General features: G+C 43.7%; 2 protein-coding genes across 6 annotated transcripts in view; one reads left to right on the top strand and one right to left on the bottom strand.

Moving 5' to 3' along the window:
• The window catches only part of rps6ka1 (ribosomal protein S6 kinase a, polypeptide 1), a gene marked incomplete at its 5' end in the record, with an annotated part of 62,488 nt that extends 44,797 nt beyond the window's left edge, over positions 1 to 17,691 (bottom strand). Inside the window, one exon of one of the 2 annotated variants that reach the window (XM_080012466.1) lies at positions 17,536 to 17,691. In XM_080012466.1, coding sequence (XP_079868592.1) covers positions 17,536 to 17,691 — 156 coding nt within the window. Of the gene's footprint in view, positions 1 to 6,537; positions 6,952 to 17,535 lie in introns of those variants that run through there. The other variant, XM_080012467.1, reaches the window with a different exon arrangement.
• Positions 17,622 to 19,695, top strand: part of cnksr1 (connector enhancer of kinase suppressor of Ras 1) — a 35,062-nt gene continuing 32,988 nt past the window's right edge. For all 4 annotated transcript variants that reach the window (XM_080012461.1, XM_080012463.1, XM_080012462.1 and 1 more), the window contains exons 1-2: positions 17,622 to 17,741; positions 19,186 to 19,343. In XM_080012461.1, coding sequence (XP_079868587.1) covers positions 17,690 to 17,741; positions 19,186 to 19,343 — 210 coding nt within the window. In that variant the 5' untranslated portion in view covers positions 17,622 to 17,689. The remainder of the gene's footprint in view (positions 17,742 to 19,185; positions 19,344 to 19,695) is intronic.

Consider the following 19,695-nt stretch of genomic DNA (forward strand, 5'->3'; position numbering starts at 1 on the left):
TCACACCAAAAGGAGCTACCTACACCTTCCCCATTGCCAGGAGAAATGTCGGAAATGCCAGAAATTTTTCTGGTGCGTCAGGTTCGACGTCACAAACACGCCGGAAGAGAGGCGTGTCATGGTTCCAGTGTGATTGGGGATAAAACAGTAGAGGAGACAGCAACTTAAACAAACAACATAAAACTGTGAAAAAAAAAAAAAAAAAAAAAAAGTCTTTTGAGCCGTTCAAAAGAATTGGATCGCTCATGAGCGACCCAACACCACAGTAGAAGCAGCGTGGAGCACCGGCAGCATGGATAGCATGCTGCCGGTGCACACCGGTCCAGCGGGGAGCGTGGGGGTTCTCGCTGTGCTCCCCACGGTGCGATCCCCACACTCACAACATTTCACGGTCCCCCATGTGGAAAAAAGTCAATAACTTCCGATTCTGAATTCTAAATGGGATATGAAATGATTGAATGATACACGGATATTCCGGTCTATTTATGCGCCAGGGTCCGGAATTTCAACGCCCGTCGCATTGCGCCGGTAAAGGGGCCAAAATTTGTGTGTCGACCCGGGTGTCCTGTTCACATCAGAGCCGATCAGAGGTGGAGCCGATGAAAACCTGTGTCTATTGCCGGGTCATTTGACCTGGGACTAAGACCCGGGATTTTCCTTCCCCACTGGTGACAAATGCCGGATGTCAGCCGGCGTAGTCGTGAAGTCTGCATCTCGCAATACACATCATAGTTGTTTACTGGTGGAGCTTGACCGCTCCAACATGACACGCAGACACATATCAGCGACATCGGCTGTGTTCACAGCTCATTCGCCACATGTCGTAAAGTACCAGCAACACAGCGTGACCTACCGCAAAGCAATCATTGTGCTTCAGAGTAAAACACTGAGCACATCTGTCTTGTCTATCTTACTTTTCACTGCAACTCTGCATCGGGACGGCAGTAAAACTGTATATCACCATGATGGATACATTTTACAATTGATCCGCGGTTCACATGCGAGCCGAGCCGTGGGGGGCGACCCGTACGGATCACGGATCTTCGTCACATCTTCGTTACGTTAAACCAGTAGTTGAGTGCGCCACCAAGTAAAAAAAATTAATAAATAGATATTTGGCGCCATTTTATCGATAACGTATCGCAAGAGGAAGTATCACGATATATTCCAGGATTGATATTTTGTCCCGCCCATAGAACTAACACTAACCCGTAACGTATTGTATCCATAACAGTCATTTAATGTGGGAATAGACTCCATACGGAACCAGTGTGTGACCTACTGACCTTGCCGGATATTTTTTTATCCAGCAATGTTACGGATTCCATGTGGGAAAGGGGCTTAACACCCTCAAGCCCGTGCTCAGAGTTGCCAGGGTTTTTCCAGGGAAATTGAGGGTTTTTGTCCGGGGGTTGGGGATGGCTGGGTTTGTCATGGAGACCTGGCAACCCCGCTAAGTGTAAAGTTTAGTTTAGTGCAGCATTGCTATGGAACCAGCACAGGCAGGTCCCAGAGAGTCACAACTGGAGCAGCGTGTTGCAGAGCCACGCCCACAGCGACGGCCACCTCCAGCGGTGATGCCGCCCCACCTGAGCCTGCTATGACTGATGGAGACACCCGTGGCCATGTTTACAACAAATGTTTCCCTATGTCAGAGTTAGAGATGCGTCATACCGAATGATAAATTTAAACTTTAGTACCTTTAATACCATATAATTACTTTTGATACCCTTGATATCAGTTACTTTAAGACTTTTACTCAAGTAGTTTTCCAATGAGTGACTTTCGCTTTTACCAGAGTCGTTTTTCAGTAAGATATCTCTACTTTTACGCAAGTGCAGCTTTCGAGTACTTTTTCGCCCCATCAGTGAGGACAGCAATACCACCCCCTCCACCGCTCCGTCCGCTTTGCACTTTGCTCCTCACGTCATGCGAGCGACCCTCAGCTCCTTTATTTCCTTCGTGCAGAGAAGGAGCCAATGACACACAAACAGGGAAGCAGAGGCGAACAGGGAACACGGTGACTTTTGGCCAAGGTCCTTCCGGCTGCCAACAACAAAGACTCTTTGCTGGACAACAGTATGCATGATGCAGCATGCAACTAATTCACTCTAGCTGTAATGGCCCACGACCAAAAAGCAAAAAACAAAAAGAGGGAAAAAAATAAAAAACCTCTGCAGCGATCAATTATGGCCAAATCGGCATCGGGGTGAATGAATTACCCTTCATCTTCTTAAGAGCTGCATGCTAACCGAGCAACCAAGAGTTAGATGGGATGGAATGTACAGTCGCAGCCTTGTTTAACCCAAGGAATCCTATCCTGCTACACTTTTATCGTGGGGTTTACAAAGCTGGTGAGGAAAGCTGTGACAAGCGCGCTGTCTTCCAGAGGAAGCGAGGGAACAGGCAGCGATCAAGAGGTAAAAAAACAAAACAAAACAAGGTTTTCAGGTCTAGACTGATGCGTTGCAAAAGCAAGTGTGAAAGGTTGCTGTTTAGCCCAGAAAAGGATTGGAATCCTTGCCTGGGTGTGTGCAAGCATGTGCAAGCGTGTGTGTGTGTGTGTGTGTGTGTGTGTGTGTGTGTGTGTCTATATATATGTATACTTTAGGTTTAGGGCTGGCATCCTGAGGTTACGGCTCCACACATTTCAGCCTCATTAGCGCCGCATGACTGATCCAAGCAGCCCCCGTTAACTGTGCTTTCCCTCCTCTGGGCTTCCTCGATGAGAGCACACCCAAGCAAGGACACGTGCGCGCTCACATGCACGTGAACATGCATGCAACGAGTGTGCGAAAAAGGCGAAAAGCCTGCACGGGCAAAGGAGCCTGCTCAAATCCTTTTAAAAACACACGCCCCAACGAGGCACGGTGTGTACAGTCGTGCATATAGAAATGCAGAAAGACACACAAAGGGCTCGAGTGAATGAAAAGAACTTCACTGGCGCCAGGGATAATGTGAGCAGGTTTACACAGCAACCATTTAAACACACCAGGTATCAGCAGATCGTATTCTTATAGCGCCGACATTGGGGCAATCTGAATGATGTTGGCACATTCCTGGCATGAGGGTTAAACACAGTAAAGAGCTTGACGCCAGCAACACTGCCCCGTAACTAGGCAACAAACAAACACGGTAAACATTGCCTTCCTGGTACGGCCCAACACCTTCATACTTTGCTAAACTCCTTAAAATCGTGACGACAGGGGTGCGGTCAAGTGAGGTTTACGTAACCAATTTCCCCTTTGTTGGAGTCTTGCAAAAGGGACGAATCAGCATTTATTTTCGTCGGACAGCGTGTCTTATGCAAAGTCATGAAAAGGTTGCCCTGTCCCCTCATAGGGAGGTGCCACTGAATTTGCTCCATTCACATTATATTGTTCATTGCCGATTTAAAAGGCTCAATAAAACATTTACCTCGCGGACGGAGCTACTTTCATCTGAAAAGCGGGCGATGAAATTCAAAAAAAGGTTGAGGAGGCGTTCACACGGCACTTAAAAAAAAAAATAATAATAAAATAATAATAATTTACGCATACAATGTTTGGCCTCCCTGCCTCCCTCGACTCAGGTAGGCCTGAGTTGAGGTGTTTCATAGCTCACACCCAAGATCACAAGATTAGCTGACGCACGCACACGCACACACACACACACACACACACACACACACACACACACACACACACACACACACACACACACACACACGCACGCGCACGCAACTCCACCCTCTTCACGTCCAGGCCTGTACGGTCACGCTGCCTCCTGCCGGGAGAGCCGAATTCCAAAGGTTTCGCCGCGTCGACACTCAGAGACGTGAGAGGGAAGGATGGCACCCGGCAATTTATTCATTAATGTATTACTCGCGAATATGCCGGCATTTGGAGATGACCTAGAAACATATTCAAAGGGCCTCCATAGGACGACGGCGGGAGGCCCTCCTGAAAACTCAACGAGTATTTGAAGGAAAAGAGGTCATCCGACACTTATCTGCACTGAACGTCAACACACACTAAAACTGAGCATTACTATGAGTGTGAAGAAGATCATGTTACTACACATGGCTAATCTGCTAATGCTGATAGCCCGTGCAGGTGGTAATGACTAAGGCTGGCGGGGCAGGGCGATCTGCCCCGGAGCACTTAATGGAGCTTATTCACTGAAAATTACACAACCCACACTCCAGAGCTGGTTTGAAGAAGATCAAAAACGGATTCAATTAAACACATTACATACATCCCTCCATTGAGATGATTAAATTTTGCAGGCAACCTGCCTTTCCAAACTGAAATGGCTGAAACATATACTGTACGCTCTGCAGTGAATGGGTTATCTTGAGTTCTTTTGAGTTCTCTATCTCTCCCTCTCTCCAATATTGTTACAGCTTATATGATTAACAAGAAACTTGAGAACTAACCTTGACGGCACAAATCCTTCCGTCTGGTTAATGAAAAATTGCTGCAATCCGACGGCTTCAGGAAAAATGCAATATTGCATTGGAAAAATGCCTGTTGACACGATGAAAACAAAACTGATCTAATTTAATTAGGAGTTTTCATTCGCCTAGATTTGAAAACACTTGAGGGTAAGTGACTTGATAAGCTCTTTCAGGTTCCTTTGGTTCACCAATCGTAAGGTACAGTCATGTACCTTACGATTGAATGCGTTGCATTAAAACAAGAAATATTGTTCACCATGGATCAGTATTGCCTAGACAAACTGAGGCTGCAGGCCTCCCATTGTATTCTTATTCTCTGTAAAAAAAAATAAATAAAAAAAATCTGCACAGAGCAGAGATATCTATCTATCTATCTATCTATCTATCTATCTATCTATCTATATATATATATATATATATATAGCAGAACACATTATTTGGGCAGATATTTAATCAAATAAATGTTGTACAAGCAATTCTCAACTACCAATGTCATGGTATCGGCATGCCTTTTGAACTGGAACTTGTAAATAAAACAAATAGATCATGAATAATGGGGACTTCCCACTAATCTAGCAGTGAGAATGCCCCAATAATGAGAGTCTGCACTTTGTTTATAGTCAACCTGCACCTTCTTCTGCGCCATCTCAAAGTGGATGCTCCCCTAGAGGTGTGTTACTAATCTTTACTGGCTATTTATACTGTACCAGTTTTAAGGTGTGAACATATGACGTCAGTATATAGACTACAGAAATGATGTTGTTTGCTCCTTATTCACTTAGGGTTAAGAAAATATGTACAAAAATACAAAAGAGGATGGGTATCGTTCGGTCACCATAACTAAATTAAAATATTACACTTAAACGTAACATGCCCTCTCTGACTACAGAATGCTACAGTAAACCTTGACGTTCAGCCATCGGATTTCTTACTTCCAGACACTTGAATAGTTCTCTTAATGGAAGTCGACGCCGCTGTGAGACAGCTGCTTTGCAATTGGGAAAGTACTAAGGTGCAGGGGACTAATGTGTGACTGAGAAATGGGGAATTAAAGATAATGTTATTGTCCTCTGAGCAGTTGTCACCGGAGCAGGCAATGGGCTATGCATGAATTACCATTACATTGCAAATTACAATACATTTCTTGCCACTCCGGTTTTGAGCGTTTGGGATTGTTGTGCATGACTGTGTGTGTTCATCCGTCTGTTCAGAATCCAAGAATACCATTCATGTTGTCTGTGGACCCTGTGGAGCCACAAAGAATGGCTGGCGATGACTCACCCACCTATTTGTTAAGGCTTCTTCAAAGTCAGCGTTGTTGACTACTATCTATGCAGTGCACATGGCAGACGCATGGTTTCCCCTCAAATCTTTTGTTTAAAGTGGTAATCCAAAAGACTGTCTGCCGGTGGATTACACCACATGTCCCAGAATTCCATTATGATATTTTTTTTTTCCCCCTCCAACATCCCAGTTTACTCTTGTCTTCGCTCTGACTTTCTTTTGTCAAAAGCATGCCTTCTGATCGATGGATTTGTTCTTTTTCCCCCCCTCACTCAAACGAGGTGATGGAGATATTTATTCCATCTGATCGCAGCGTTCTTTTTCGTGAATGATCCTCACATTCTTGTAATGGAAAAGGCGGACCCCGCCACCCACAATAAAATCAGCACATACTGTAGAGGAGCAGACGCATAACACATGCACACCAAATGTCGGCTTCTTTAACAGTGCCATCTTAAAAAATAATTACATTTGGTTATTTTCAATAAAATCATCTTACGGATTACCACTTTAATAAATACCCGCGATCAATATATTCACCTGTGATTCCACAGTTTGGGTATCAAATTATACCCAAAGGAAGACAAGTAAACCACAGCAGGAAAAAGAAAACCCTAATCCAATTATGTCACTTTTTAAAATCCGTGCATAACTTCACTTTGGGTCTCAAACTCCTAGTATTCACAACCCTTTCACCAGAAGGATCGAAAGGGGGCTCTCGCCGAAAATGCCAGTAAAAATGCAGCTCCAGCTCACGAAACATTTACTTAAACGCGGATCACAGCCTGACCCCGAGTCGGTTCACCTCCCATTACCTCGGTCTCCAGCTGCACCAGCTCCATGGTGGGCCATGGCTCCGCGATCTGTGCAAGAGGCATTTCTGCACGGAGTCTCCACCCGGATCAGCTCCAACAAGACGGGTCAGGTCTCCCCGGGTCGGCTCCCGCTGGCGCACCGCTCCGAGGCTCCTAACGAGGTCACAGGTCCGAGTAGACGGAGCAGAAGCCACTCGGATCTCGGTTCGGGGGAGGTGGGAGGGGAAGAAGGCGGATCCCTCTCAAGACCTCCGGCTCCACCGCCGAGAGGGGGTTACTCGCGAATCAAAGCCCGGCTCTGCAGGTTGGATGCCCGGTTCCGGACAGGAGGACAGTCGCCCGGACGGTGTGTCCCAAGCGCCCCCGTGGGTCGACCGCCGGACCGTGCGATAACCCCGCCGTCCCTGAGGCTTTTCCCCCACGCAAACCGATAAGAGAACCGCGTCTCGCTCCCGCCTGTGCGCTCCTCTCGGCGGCTCGCTGCGTCCTCCGGGTCCGCTCCGCTCCGTCTGCTTCCGAGCCCAGCGCGGAGTACGAGCCGGGAGCCGGGGCGAGCTCCTATTGGCCGACCCCGCCGCGGTCTCGGCCAATCGGCTTCCGAGTTCCGCCCCGCGGTGATGACGCCATCGTCTGGCTGAAGTATTGAACTGCAAATACGTAATGCACTACAGAAAAAAAACAAAAAACCTATGAATAAAAAAATAAAGTCTATGAATTTATCTTGGAAAAAGCCATCAATGACTTGCTTTCCTGTATTGCATTCATTTGATTAAAATCTTCATTGAATTATGCTTATATTGTATTTATTGTATATATAATTCAATGACATTTTCAAATGTATTTACTTATTTGAATTTATTTATATGTTTAATGGCATTATCCTGGTAATGTTAGGATTTAGCTATCACAACACATTGTTCAATTGAAAGAGCAGATACGTAATGCAGCTGGCACTGAACGGTTATTCTGTTTGAGGCTGTCGTGGTGCGGCAGGTGCACCTAAAATGAAAACACCCTCCGTCGATGACTGGCCTTCAAGGGAAATTGTCCGTCATTTTTGACAGCAAGGCAAGTGGAATGGATGTGGAGATGTTCTTATAAAAGATGTGTATGACGGTTGTGCTGACGTCATCAACAATATCATCATCACCATCATCATCATCATCATTATACTAACTTTACTTTTCAACCGTGATACAAAAGGCTAAAAACAATTTTTTTTCCCACATGTCCACGACATCCTTCAAAACTAACTGCATTCCTACTAAGCATATTCCACTTTTTTAGCGTATCCAGTCTTGTGCAATGCAATTCATGGCTTTATTCTCTCTTTTTTTCAAATGCATCCATACCATACAAATGGGGGAAAGCAGAAGAAAGGAGAGAAAGGAGAATAAATCAAAGGAAGAGAAGAGAAGAGAGGAGAGGGGAAGAGTGACGAGAAGGACGGAGGATGAGAGGTTTTTTCAATTACTGACGTGACATTGATGAGACATGTTTTTTCATTGACAATAGGGCTGCGAGCCTCAGTGATATAATGGTATAACCCTGAAACCTCAACCACCCTCCGCTTCATTCACTGCCAAGTGGATTTCACTCTTGGCTTGCTCCGGTTACCATTGGCAACTAGAGAGCATCAAACCCTGCTCAGCCAGAATCAGATACACTTTGGATCGAAATCTACATAAAAGATGGTATTTGCCGAAGACAAAAGCCGGGTGAAATGGAAGAGAGTGTTTTAATGCACCGCGAGGTTCATAAAAATTGATTCTTCAAAACTGCAGGTAATAGAGGCTGGCGAGACCAGACCACTGCAGCTCGTGAATTCATCGTGCTAGATGCTTTGTAATATCAGTGAAAAGCGACTCAGAGCTCAGAGAGACGCAGCACTACGGACTGGATGTGACACATGACACATGCCGTCTCCTATCTCACGTAATTGTTCCCGTAACGCGCGCGGCTATTCTTCTGGACTTTGAATCCTCGGGTAAAGAAACGAAGCATGTTTGCTGTTGTCGTCACGCGCGGCGTCTGCCCCACTCAGTCAGGTAGATTTCAATCGCGTTGCAGTCGGCTCGGTCCATTTACCACTTTATCATGTTGTCCTACGCACACAAACACGACGCGTTGGCGTTACTATCTACCAGAAAATTAGTTTTGCCTTTCGCCGCCAGACGACAGCTGAATGTAATGCGCCATTATTCTCTGTATCCCCCCGTGCACCAGAGCGTCGTGCTCTGCAGAAGGTTTTTTAACCCCACGGTTCCTCCGACGGGAGGGAGGGAAGCTGTCAGAGCACGGAGACCTTGTGCATTTACAACGAACGGGCTGTCGAACATAAGTCAAGGGTGGGGTGGGGGGAGGGGTGGGAGGGTGGCGGGCGGGATAACGCCACCTAGGGGAAAAGTATCCATCTCTCTCAAACACCCCCCCCCCACGCAACCACGCCCTTTCAAAGTCAGCGCCGTCCCTCGGCTTATTAACCCGGGGTTTGTCCTTTTTGACGGATAAGCAGCGTCTCCGTCTCACCCCGCGATGCCTCGTGACCTCGTCTCTATCGCTCTGGGCCGTTCAGCGCGGCGGCGGCGGTGGCGGCGGCACAGGGCGACGGGCGGCATCCATCTTCCCCCTCGCTCTCTTCTCCCCCGTCTTCCTCCCGCTCCTCTCTCCTTCTCTTCCCTCCCCTTGTGCATTGCGGAGCTGGCTCCCGCCGCCACGTCCCCCCCCCCCCCAGTCGACCAGATGGATGGCAACTATTCCTCAGTGTTTATGGCCGTGGCGCAGGATCGGACGGAGGCCAAACGTGCAGTAAGGCGCGGGCCTGCGGCGACACTTTCACTGCAGGGTCTGATGGAAAGCAGTGGTGGAAGGAAATTAAGTACGAGTACTTTGTTACTTTACTTAAAGTACAATTTTCAAGCATCTTTACTCACTTCAGTATACTCAGTTTCTGAGATTTTCGACTCGTACTCCATTCACTCCACACATCTGAAAGTAAATATCTACACATTTTAATCTACTACATTTCGAACACAGTCTGGTTACTTAAAGGTCACCGATTATACTCCTTTTCAAGAAGTTAATATGGGTCTCTGAGGTCCCCAAAACATGTCTTTGAAGTAGGTTTTTTTGCTGAAAATACCACTCAGACTATGCATTCTAACCATTCCGACATGCCTCTAAACCCCTCCTCTTCTCAATGGGCTGTTCCTGTGTCTGTAGCCTTAAATGTAAATGAGCTGCTGCTCCCCACGCCCCAATCTGGAACTCAGCAGCAAGAAACACTCTGGGACATCACCACCAGCCTTTCTCTCATTTTACTCTCCTTTCATTTAAGAGTGTTGATAAGATGCAATTCTTCTTACAGACGTTCAACTAACAAACTAACACCGTGAACGTTATTGTGGATCCTGCATCAAGTAACGGCAGTACTACTATTATAATTATTACTATCCTATTAATACTATACTACTACTCGTCTGCAAATTTGTCACAGACAGTTTGTATTGATACCTGTTTCAGGAAAGGTTTTGTTGCCTGTCCCGCGTTGTAGACACAAAGTGGTTCAGACACACAGGTACAGGTTTTTGCCGACTGTAGCTGGGACGCCGCCACCGAAAAAATAAACGTTGTCCACTCAGCTCTTCAGTCCTCTGGGGCCGGGGGCCCGTGCAGCCGTTTGTGCTGGTCTGTGCAGCCAACGATGGAGCAGTGGCGTCGCTGGGAGGGTGCGGCCCACACCGGGTGACGCCGTCAGAGTGGGTGACACCACGCCCGGCGAAACGCGCCTCTTGCCCACCCAATCAAAAGTGGCTGCGCGATTAGACTCATCAGAGTGATCTCCGCTCTGCCGCAGCCCACGCTGCGTAATGGGGATACTTCCTCAGTCACCTGGATAAGCATGGCTTACCGCACTAGGTGACACAGACCCTAGTGACGCCACTGCTTACCCCTTAACTTCGACATGATGCTAGCGGCTCTGGCGCTTCGGGGAATACTCAGCAGGGGGGCGGTTCCAATTCTAAGAAAATCTGAATGGCATGTGTCATGACATGTTTTCTGAAATAGAAAGCTCACAAAAACCTGACTGGGTTGTCTTTCTCACAGTTTGTGTGTTAGTAGGCCCATAAGAGACCCAAATGTATGTGCACAAGTGCTGAAAAAGTGAGTTTAGCATAATACGTCACTTTTAAGTTAAAAAAAAAAATCTGGATTTATATATATACACAGTATATACAGTATGTGTGTATATATATGTACTAAAATGTCGTGTGTGTGTGTGTGTGTGTGTGTGTGTGCGTGTGTGTGTGTGTGTGCATGTGTGTGTATATATATATATATATCCAATAGGGATATATAAAATATTATAGAATTTACCATCGGATAAAATACTATATAAATGTACATCAATATATACTATATAAAGCACTTCATGGTGTATTATAGGTTTTGTCATATCAGGGCACTGGATCTGACAAATACTTTTATTTCCACTACTATGTACTTTTAAGAGAAAGTACTTATATTACTTTGCTTAAGTAGTAGAAATGTTAATATAGAACTTTCACTTTTTAGTCAGTCAGGTTCTGAGTACTTCTTCCCACAAGAAGAAGACTCTGAAGACTCAACAGCCTTGTCTTTCAAAAACCAAAAGGTCACCGCATCACCGATGAAGGTCCCTGCACAGCAGTTGGATAGAACAAGGCTTATGTGTTCAATGTGAAATCAAATGGTACTGAGAAGCGCTTATCAAGGGCAAATGTCACTGTGGACCCCATACACTCCTCTTGTGCAAAATGAGCTGAATCAATACTTTCAACTGACCATTAGTGCATGCAGTGAGAATAAACACACTGAGGAGCTGGGTTTTAATTTGAGGGCTGGCTGATCTTCTCACTGCAGTATCTATTGATCTGAAACACGTAAAAACGGCGAACTTGTCATTTTAAACTGTGATTTGTCAAAGATAAATGGCCATTATGAAATGAAGAACTACGTTCTATTGGATGCTTGGCCGTTTGGTTAAAAGCTCCACCTTAGAAACGGGGGAATCTCCTCTCCCTCTCCAGCTCTAATTCCATGATGGCATCAGAGGTGACAGCTGTGACTCAGAGGTGTCCTCCACCAAGTGGCAGTGACGCTGGGGACGCCCTGTCTTGCTGTTAGGGCAGAGAAGTAAAGGATCATGGGTAATATGACTCAGACCAGCCAGTTATTCAGTCTCTGACTGACTGTCCTGGCTGTCGGCTACTGGCTTACTGACGTAGATCTGACGCGTGTGTGTGCGTGTGTGTGTGTGTGTGTGTGTGTGTGTGTGTGTGTGTGTGTGTGTAGTGTAGTAGGAGTGTCCGTGGTTGTGTACACTTGGTGTGAGACAAAATAGATGCCAGATTGACATCGTTTTTTTCAGTGACATAACTGAAAAGTGACATGAAATGATGGGAGAGGAGGATCATGATTGATTTCATTTGAAATTATAGAATTTAATTCACAGGAGGAATGGATAAAATAATGACTTGTGTGTAATAGCCATTATTATTATAACTATTCTTTTTAAACAATATTATTATTATTATTATTATTATTATTTATTATTTATTTTTTATTATTATATTTTATATTTATTATTATTATTACACACACACGCACATACACACACACACACACACACACACACACACACACACACACACACACACACACACACACACACACACACACACACACACACACACACACACACAGAGCTATTATTATCCCTGGGGGGAAATTCATTCATACATAACAATATTCCATAATGTCTAAAACACATGCAAAATATAAAATAACAAATGGCCTTGTGCAAAACCTTTTTTAGATTCTCACCCATGGTACTGTTCAGTTTTTACTGAATTATGCACCCTTAGAAAGATGAGTTAATCTGTAATGCGTCTAAAGTAGAGTAAAAAGTAAAAAGTAAGTAAAAAGAAAGACTTTGATAATCCAAAGATTAATCTGTTGCAACAGAGGCAAGAGGCGACGCCTCCACTTAAAAGACTGGACCGTCATTAAAGCAATGCACTGCAGCTCAAACAATTGGATATTGATTTTTCCCGGAGATCCTCGCCACTTTTCACGGTGACTGAGGTGAAGATGTGAATGATCATTTCGGGATATGGACGCTCGGGGGTGAGCGCGTTTGCTGATTCACGCTCGACCGAGCCGAATAAGGTTTCTCCAGCGCAGAGATCGCCGTTCGGCTGAATAGGCTCGGAATGGAGGACGAATGAGTTTTCTGCACGATAGGGTCAAAGGGTAAATGTCAAATCTCTGAGGGCCCGCCCAGAGAAAGGAGGAAGGAATCGCTGTAATGAAAAACACCTACTCTGGCTCTGTGCCAAGAAATGATGAATAGATGCGGCGTAAATGGAGCACTAGATTCAAATAGGTTCCTGTTAAGATAGATAGATGGATAGATGGATAGATGGATAGATAGATAGATAGATAGATAGATAGATAGATAGATAGATAGATAGATAGATAGATAGATAGATAGATAGATAGATAGATGGATAGATGGATAGATGGATAGATGGATAGATGGATAGATGGATAGATAGATAGACAGATAGACAGATAGATAGATAGATAGATAAAAATGGAAAAAAATATATAAAATACAATAAACAACAGAGACAAAAAATACACATACTGTATACTTTATATAAAATGTCATATATGTACAGATATTGTAATAATTGTTTTAATGTTCTATATTAAAGATATAGATTATTTTATTTTAAATATATAAAGTAATGCACAAAGCTGCGTGTTTGGAGTGATATGTGCTACATATAGAGATGGGAAATAAAATGTGGTAAAGTGCAATAAAATGGAAAAAAAGGTTGACGCGAGATATAAAGAACCGTCATCCATGCAAAACAAAAAGGTACCGAAGATATTCTATATCTATATATTCTATGACTTCATTTTTTGACACCCATATATGTCCTTGTAGAAACGTCTACAACTCTTAACCTCGAGAGGGAAAGCCACCGAGAACTGAAACTGCACGACTGCAGTCGTACAGTAGAAGCTGCGCTGGTGAGCAACAAGCTGACACTTGAATATTTGTCCCAGGTATTTGGGGCGGGGCAGAAACGCTGGAGGAAAAGAAAAAAGTCTCAATACAGAGCATCAGCACGTTAAAACATTTGGTTGAATTGATACATAAAGAAAAAAAAATCACCTCATATGCCTGGGGTATACGAAATCACTCGGCAAAATAGACATATCCATACATGCTTTTTGAAAGTACAAAATAAAAAAGAAAGATGGAGCCGTTATATAACAACCTAAACTATGCATGAGAATGATGAAATATGCAAATGTTACGATGATTCCAGATAAACTGAGGGGGTTCCATTCCATGCACGACAGAGGAGATCATGCCCAGAAATACATGAATTTTCTTTCATTTTATTTGCTCCTCTATTTTTCAAATTTTTTTTATTTTTCTGGGTTTTTCTTCTCTTCTCTGACATTTTTGATTTAATTGAATTGAACTGAATTTAATTTTATGTTAACAGTGCGTCGAAACTTGGTGATAACACATTTGAAATCAACTTTTTTTTTTTTTATATCACTTCCTCCAGCTATTTAAAGATTTCCATATGGCCAAAGGCATTACCATGGTGTGCCATCTCCAGACTTGTTCTCTTCCTCCTCTCCCCCTCTCCCCCTCTACTCCTCCCTCACTGTGTGGTGGTTGAAAGGCAGGACAGCAGGGGGTGCCAGATATCAGAGGGCAGCCCTCATAAGGCTGACCTTTCAGTCAGACTTTGCCCTTTAATGATCTTTTCTGGGCCACATTCAAAATGACCTCCGTCCAAGTTTTGTCCTCAAAACAGTCCACGACCGGCCACCACTAAAGAGACAAAAAAAATCATCAATAAGAATTTAATTCAGACTATTACCTGAGGCGTTACCATAACCACAAGAAAAGCAGAAATTCAAGATGTGGACGGTCTGTAGGTGTATTTATAAAATGGGAAAGGAGCCATTTGATCCTAAATGTAATATTGTAATGGAGAATGTACCTCCACGGTGGAACCGGTTGTGCACAATGCCACATAATGGGAATTCCCGAAGTGTCCCCAAGTGCTACTTTAATGGGCTCTTGTGGAAAACCAATGATAATGATTGAAGAAAATACAAACAAATAGACGAACAAACCATTTCACAAGGACCACAAAAATAAGATTTCCTCAACGGGCCCATAAAAACTCACCATGTCTGCATTTCGGTGCAAATATTCATCACTTAGTGTCAACATGAATATTTCATGGCGTTTTATTCCAAGAACACAGTTTGCAGCTGTGGTTGCTTGGAGAATTTGAAAAATCGAAACAATGTATCTCACACATGGAATATTTATCCTTCGCAATACATGCCGAGCGATTAAATATTAACACGCTTGTTTTTGTCCATAAAAAACAACTGTTCCCTGGGCAGATAAAGAAAAAGACCAAACCAAAATGAGTGGACTCATTGTTGGCTGGGGAAAGAGGATTATTATTCCCCTGTACAACTGCACCCCTGTAAGCTTGGCAACAACAAGTGCATAGAACAGAAGGTGAGTAAAATTACTCAACCTTTACACACAGTTTCTCAGGAATGAGGAGGAAGGTCTGGTCTTGACTCGTCACCAGGGTAAAGTCAGTTTCATATTGAGGGTTGAATATTAACTTGATATTCAAAATCTCTCTCTCTCTCTCTCTCTCTCTCTCTCTCTCTCTCTCTACATATGTGTGTATGTGTGTGTGTGTGTGTGTGTGTGTGTGTGTGTGTGTGTGTGTGTGTGTGTGTGTGTGTGTGTGTGTGTATATTTTTTATCCATGCAAAATTTCAGCAAAAAATTTGGCCTACCATAATAAGTGTCCCTCCCTGTTTTATCAACAGTGTTTCTTGTGGGAAAAATTCACAACTACTTTGTTTCGGCTGATGCCTATTTCAATTTGGATGGCGTAAGGAAAAGGTGCCCGATCAGTGCATTCTTTTCGGAAAGGCGGACCGAAAGAGCGTATAGAGGAGAAAATAAATAAATATGGGATGAATAACAAACATGGGATTTTAAACAAAAAAATCTTACGGAATAGATAGATAGATAGATAGATAGATAGATAGATAGATAGATAGATAGATAGATAGATAGACAGATAGATAGATAGAGGGATAGACGGATAGACAGATAGACCGACAGATAAACAGGCAGACAGACAAATAAACGGATAGATGAATAGACCATCAGACAGACAGACAGACAGACAGACAGATAGATAGATAGATAGATAGATAGATAGATAGATAGATAGATAGATAGATAGATAGATAGATAGATAGATAGATAGATAGATAGATAGACAGATAGATAGATAGATAGAGGGATAGACGGATAGACAGATAGACCGACAGATAAACAGGCAGACAGACAAATAAACGGATAGATGAATAGACCATCAGACAGACAGACAGACAGACAGACAGACAGACAGACAGACAGATAGATAGATAGATAGATAGATAGATAGATAGATAGATAGATAGACAGACGGATAGACAGACAGACAAATAGATAGACAGACGGATAGAGGGATAGAGGGATAGACGGATAGACGGATAGGCCGACAGATAAACAGGCAGACAGACAAATAAACGGATAGATGAATAGACCATCAGACAGACAGACAGACAGACAGACAGACAGACAGACAGACAGACAGATATATAGATAGATAGATAGATAGATAGATAGATAGATAGATAGATAGATAGATAGATAGATAGATAGATAAATAAATGGATAGACAGACAGACAGACAGACAGACAGATAGATAGATAGATAGATAGATAAATAGATAGACAGACGGATAGAGGGATAGAGGGATAGACGGATAGACGGATAGACGGATAGGCCGACAGATAAACAGGCAGACAGACAAATAAACGGATGGATGAATAGACCATCAGACAGACAGACAGACAGACAGACAGACAGACAGACAGACAGACATATAGATAGATAGATAGATAGATAGATAGATAGATAGATAGATAGATAGATAGATAGATAAATGGATAGACAGACAGACAGACAGACAGACAGATAGATAGATAGATAGATAGATAAATAGATAGACAGACGGATAGAGGGATAGAGGGATAGGCCGACAGATAAACAGGCAGACAGACAAATAAAGCGATAGATGAATAGACCATCAGACAGACAGACAGACAGACAGACAGACAGACAGACAGACAGATAGATAGATAGATAGATAGATAGATAGATAGATAGATAGATAGATAGATAGATAGATGGATAGATAGACGGATAGGCCGACAGATGAACAGGCAGACAGACAAATAAACGGATAGATGAATAGACCATCAGACAGACAGACAGACAGACAGACAGACAGACAGATAGATAGATAGATAGATAGATAGATAGATAGATAGATAGATAGATAGATAGATAGAAAAATAAATGGATAGACAGACAGACAGACAGACAGACAGACAGACAGACAGATAGATAGATAGATAGATAGATAGATAGATAGATAGATAGATAGATAGATAGAGATACAGACAGACACATAGATAGATAGTATGAAAAATAACCCAAAAATAAACAATAAACCTAAAAACTAACAGAAATATATAAAAATGAGAATAAACAATAGACCTTTACCATTTAGATATCAGGCAAAGCAATAGTTGATCACGTATTCCACATGGAACAAAAACAAAAATATAGAAAAATATATTCGAGGGTTTGCCAGCACATTTGATACTGACGTATAAACAACAAAATAAAAACCCAATACATAAATAACAAAAACAAAAACAATAAAAGTTGTTGATCTTTGAACGGCGAATGCAAATAGTTTGTCCGCTCCAACGCGAAACGCACTTCCCGCGCGGCTCCTCCGCAGCGTCGGCTCAGACCTCACCTGGCGGAAGGTGGGGCCGCGCCATTCGCCACGACCGTCGCGCTGCGATTCGGAGGCAACGGCCTTTCCCGCTCCGTCCTCCGCCGCCCCCAGCAGGGAGAGCTCGGCGAACAGGCCCGGCAGCTGCACCAGGGTGTGCAGGACGACCCCGAGCATGGAGCCGGTGTGGTCCTGGAGCCCGGGCCGCGTGCGGGCGTGGATCTCAGGTGAGGAAAGCCGCGGAGCTTTGCGGGGTATTTTGGGTCTCAAATCCTCTTGGAAGGAACAGGGTGGAGGTGGTGGTGGTGGTGAAGGAGGAGGAGGAGGTGGAGGAATGAGGAAGTGCCGAGGGAGCAGCCCCGGCCGATCGCAACACCACAAGTGTCAACAAACCAGTCAAAAAGTCACTTGGTTTTAGCGCAGTTTGAAGCCGCGACGCGGATTTATTCCCTCGCCGCGGGTCCGGTTGTTATGTGTAGCTACGGGCGGGGGTTTCCAATCCGTGGTCCGGGGACCCTCCCCCCGGGGGGTCATTGAAGAGGTCCCGAGGGGTGAATGTACAGTAATGACTTGTTTTGACCGTAGATCCACTTGCATCTCTGTAACTAGGGTTTAGAAAGGCGCGGAGGTTTGGAATAAATCATGTGTAATATAACTCTGCTGTTATGTTAGTGTTTATATTTACACTGTCAGTAACAATACAAATGGCCTGACTCAAAATTGCAAATTACTGTCAGTAAAAAATATACAAATGACTGGTTTTAAATGTGCTTAAAGTATTAAAAGTAAGAGTACTTATCACATGCGGCCCCTAACTGTACCACTGTACCTTGTTTTCTGCAGATGAGTGCTCACGCAGATCCAGATTACAATTAAAAATATATATGTACTGTATATATACATATATTTTATGTAGTACGTCCATATATAAACTAAAAACATTTTTTTTAACTAGCAATGTGACTGTTTTGGTATTTAATAGAGTAAAAAGTATAGATATTGGCTTTGGAATAAAGTGGAGTAAAAGTCGGAAGTCTCAGGAAGAAATAGGGGAATATACTTAAGTGCTCCAGAAATGCACCTAATTCCCGTAAATAAAATAAAAGTAAAACTCTGCGCAATCGAAGCTCCAGGATCCATGAACAAGTCAGAGGATCACTTCTGTCCAGTGATTCACTCAGCGGTCATGTGCAGCGAGTAGCAGCAAGCCCACCTGCAAACTGACTGTAGAAGCAGGCAGCCCGAGCGCTCCACCAGGGAGGAACACATGAATAACATCCTCCCCTGTGTTGACTATTGAGCCGGTTTGTTTGTGTGCATTTTTAACATTTCCTGACGTTGTTCCAATGTTTCTTTTTCACTCGTCACTCGGAATTTGGAATCCATTAGTGGACAACAACAGCCTATGAGTGCGAAATGGATCACTCACTCATCTGTGTTTTTGTCTGTTCAACAATGTCAAGCAGAACATATTTGCATGATATCAGAATAAATAAATTAAATCTTCCAATGCTCCTAATATGTACATATATCAATTATTACACTTTCTGACAAACTACCCAAGTTACTATGTCATAAGCCCTGCTGATGGTAGATGCCTGTTATCCACACTCATTATAGGAGCTAAAATGCTGTGTGTGTCCGTGTGTCCCTGTGCCCGTGTCCGTCCAGGTCTGGATGCTCCCCTGGAGCAGTACCTGCTGTCAGAGTGGGAGCTGTCTGGTGTGAATCTGCTCCAGCTGAGCTCAGAGGACCTGGAGAAGCTGGGAGTCCACAAGATAGGACACCAGGAGCTGATCCTGGAGGCCGTGGAGAAACTCTGCTCTCTGGTGAGGTGTGTGTGTGTGTGTGTGTGTGTGTGTGTGTGTGTGTGTGTGTGTGTGTGTGTGTGTGTGTGTGTGTGTGTGTGTGTGTGTGTGTGTTAATAGTGTGTGTGTGTGTGTTAATAGTGTGTAATAGTTTTTGATATAGGCCAGATAATGAAGAAAGGCGTGTTAATGCTAAGTTCTGTTTTATATCCTTGTGTGGTATCATTTCTATCGTCACTTTAATAATATATGGGAGAATTGTTTATCGAGCCCCAGTGGTTTGCGCGTCAGATCGTGATTTGCAATTTAGTCATTTTTTTGAAGTTTTTGTCCCATGTCAAACTTGACATGACCATGAAGTTGAACGAATTCT

This window comes from Zeus faber, assembly GCF_960531495.2.
Source record: "Zeus faber genome assembly, chromosome: 13".
Taxonomy (NCBI): domain Eukaryota; kingdom Metazoa; phylum Chordata; class Actinopteri; order Zeiformes; family Zeidae; genus Zeus; species Zeus faber.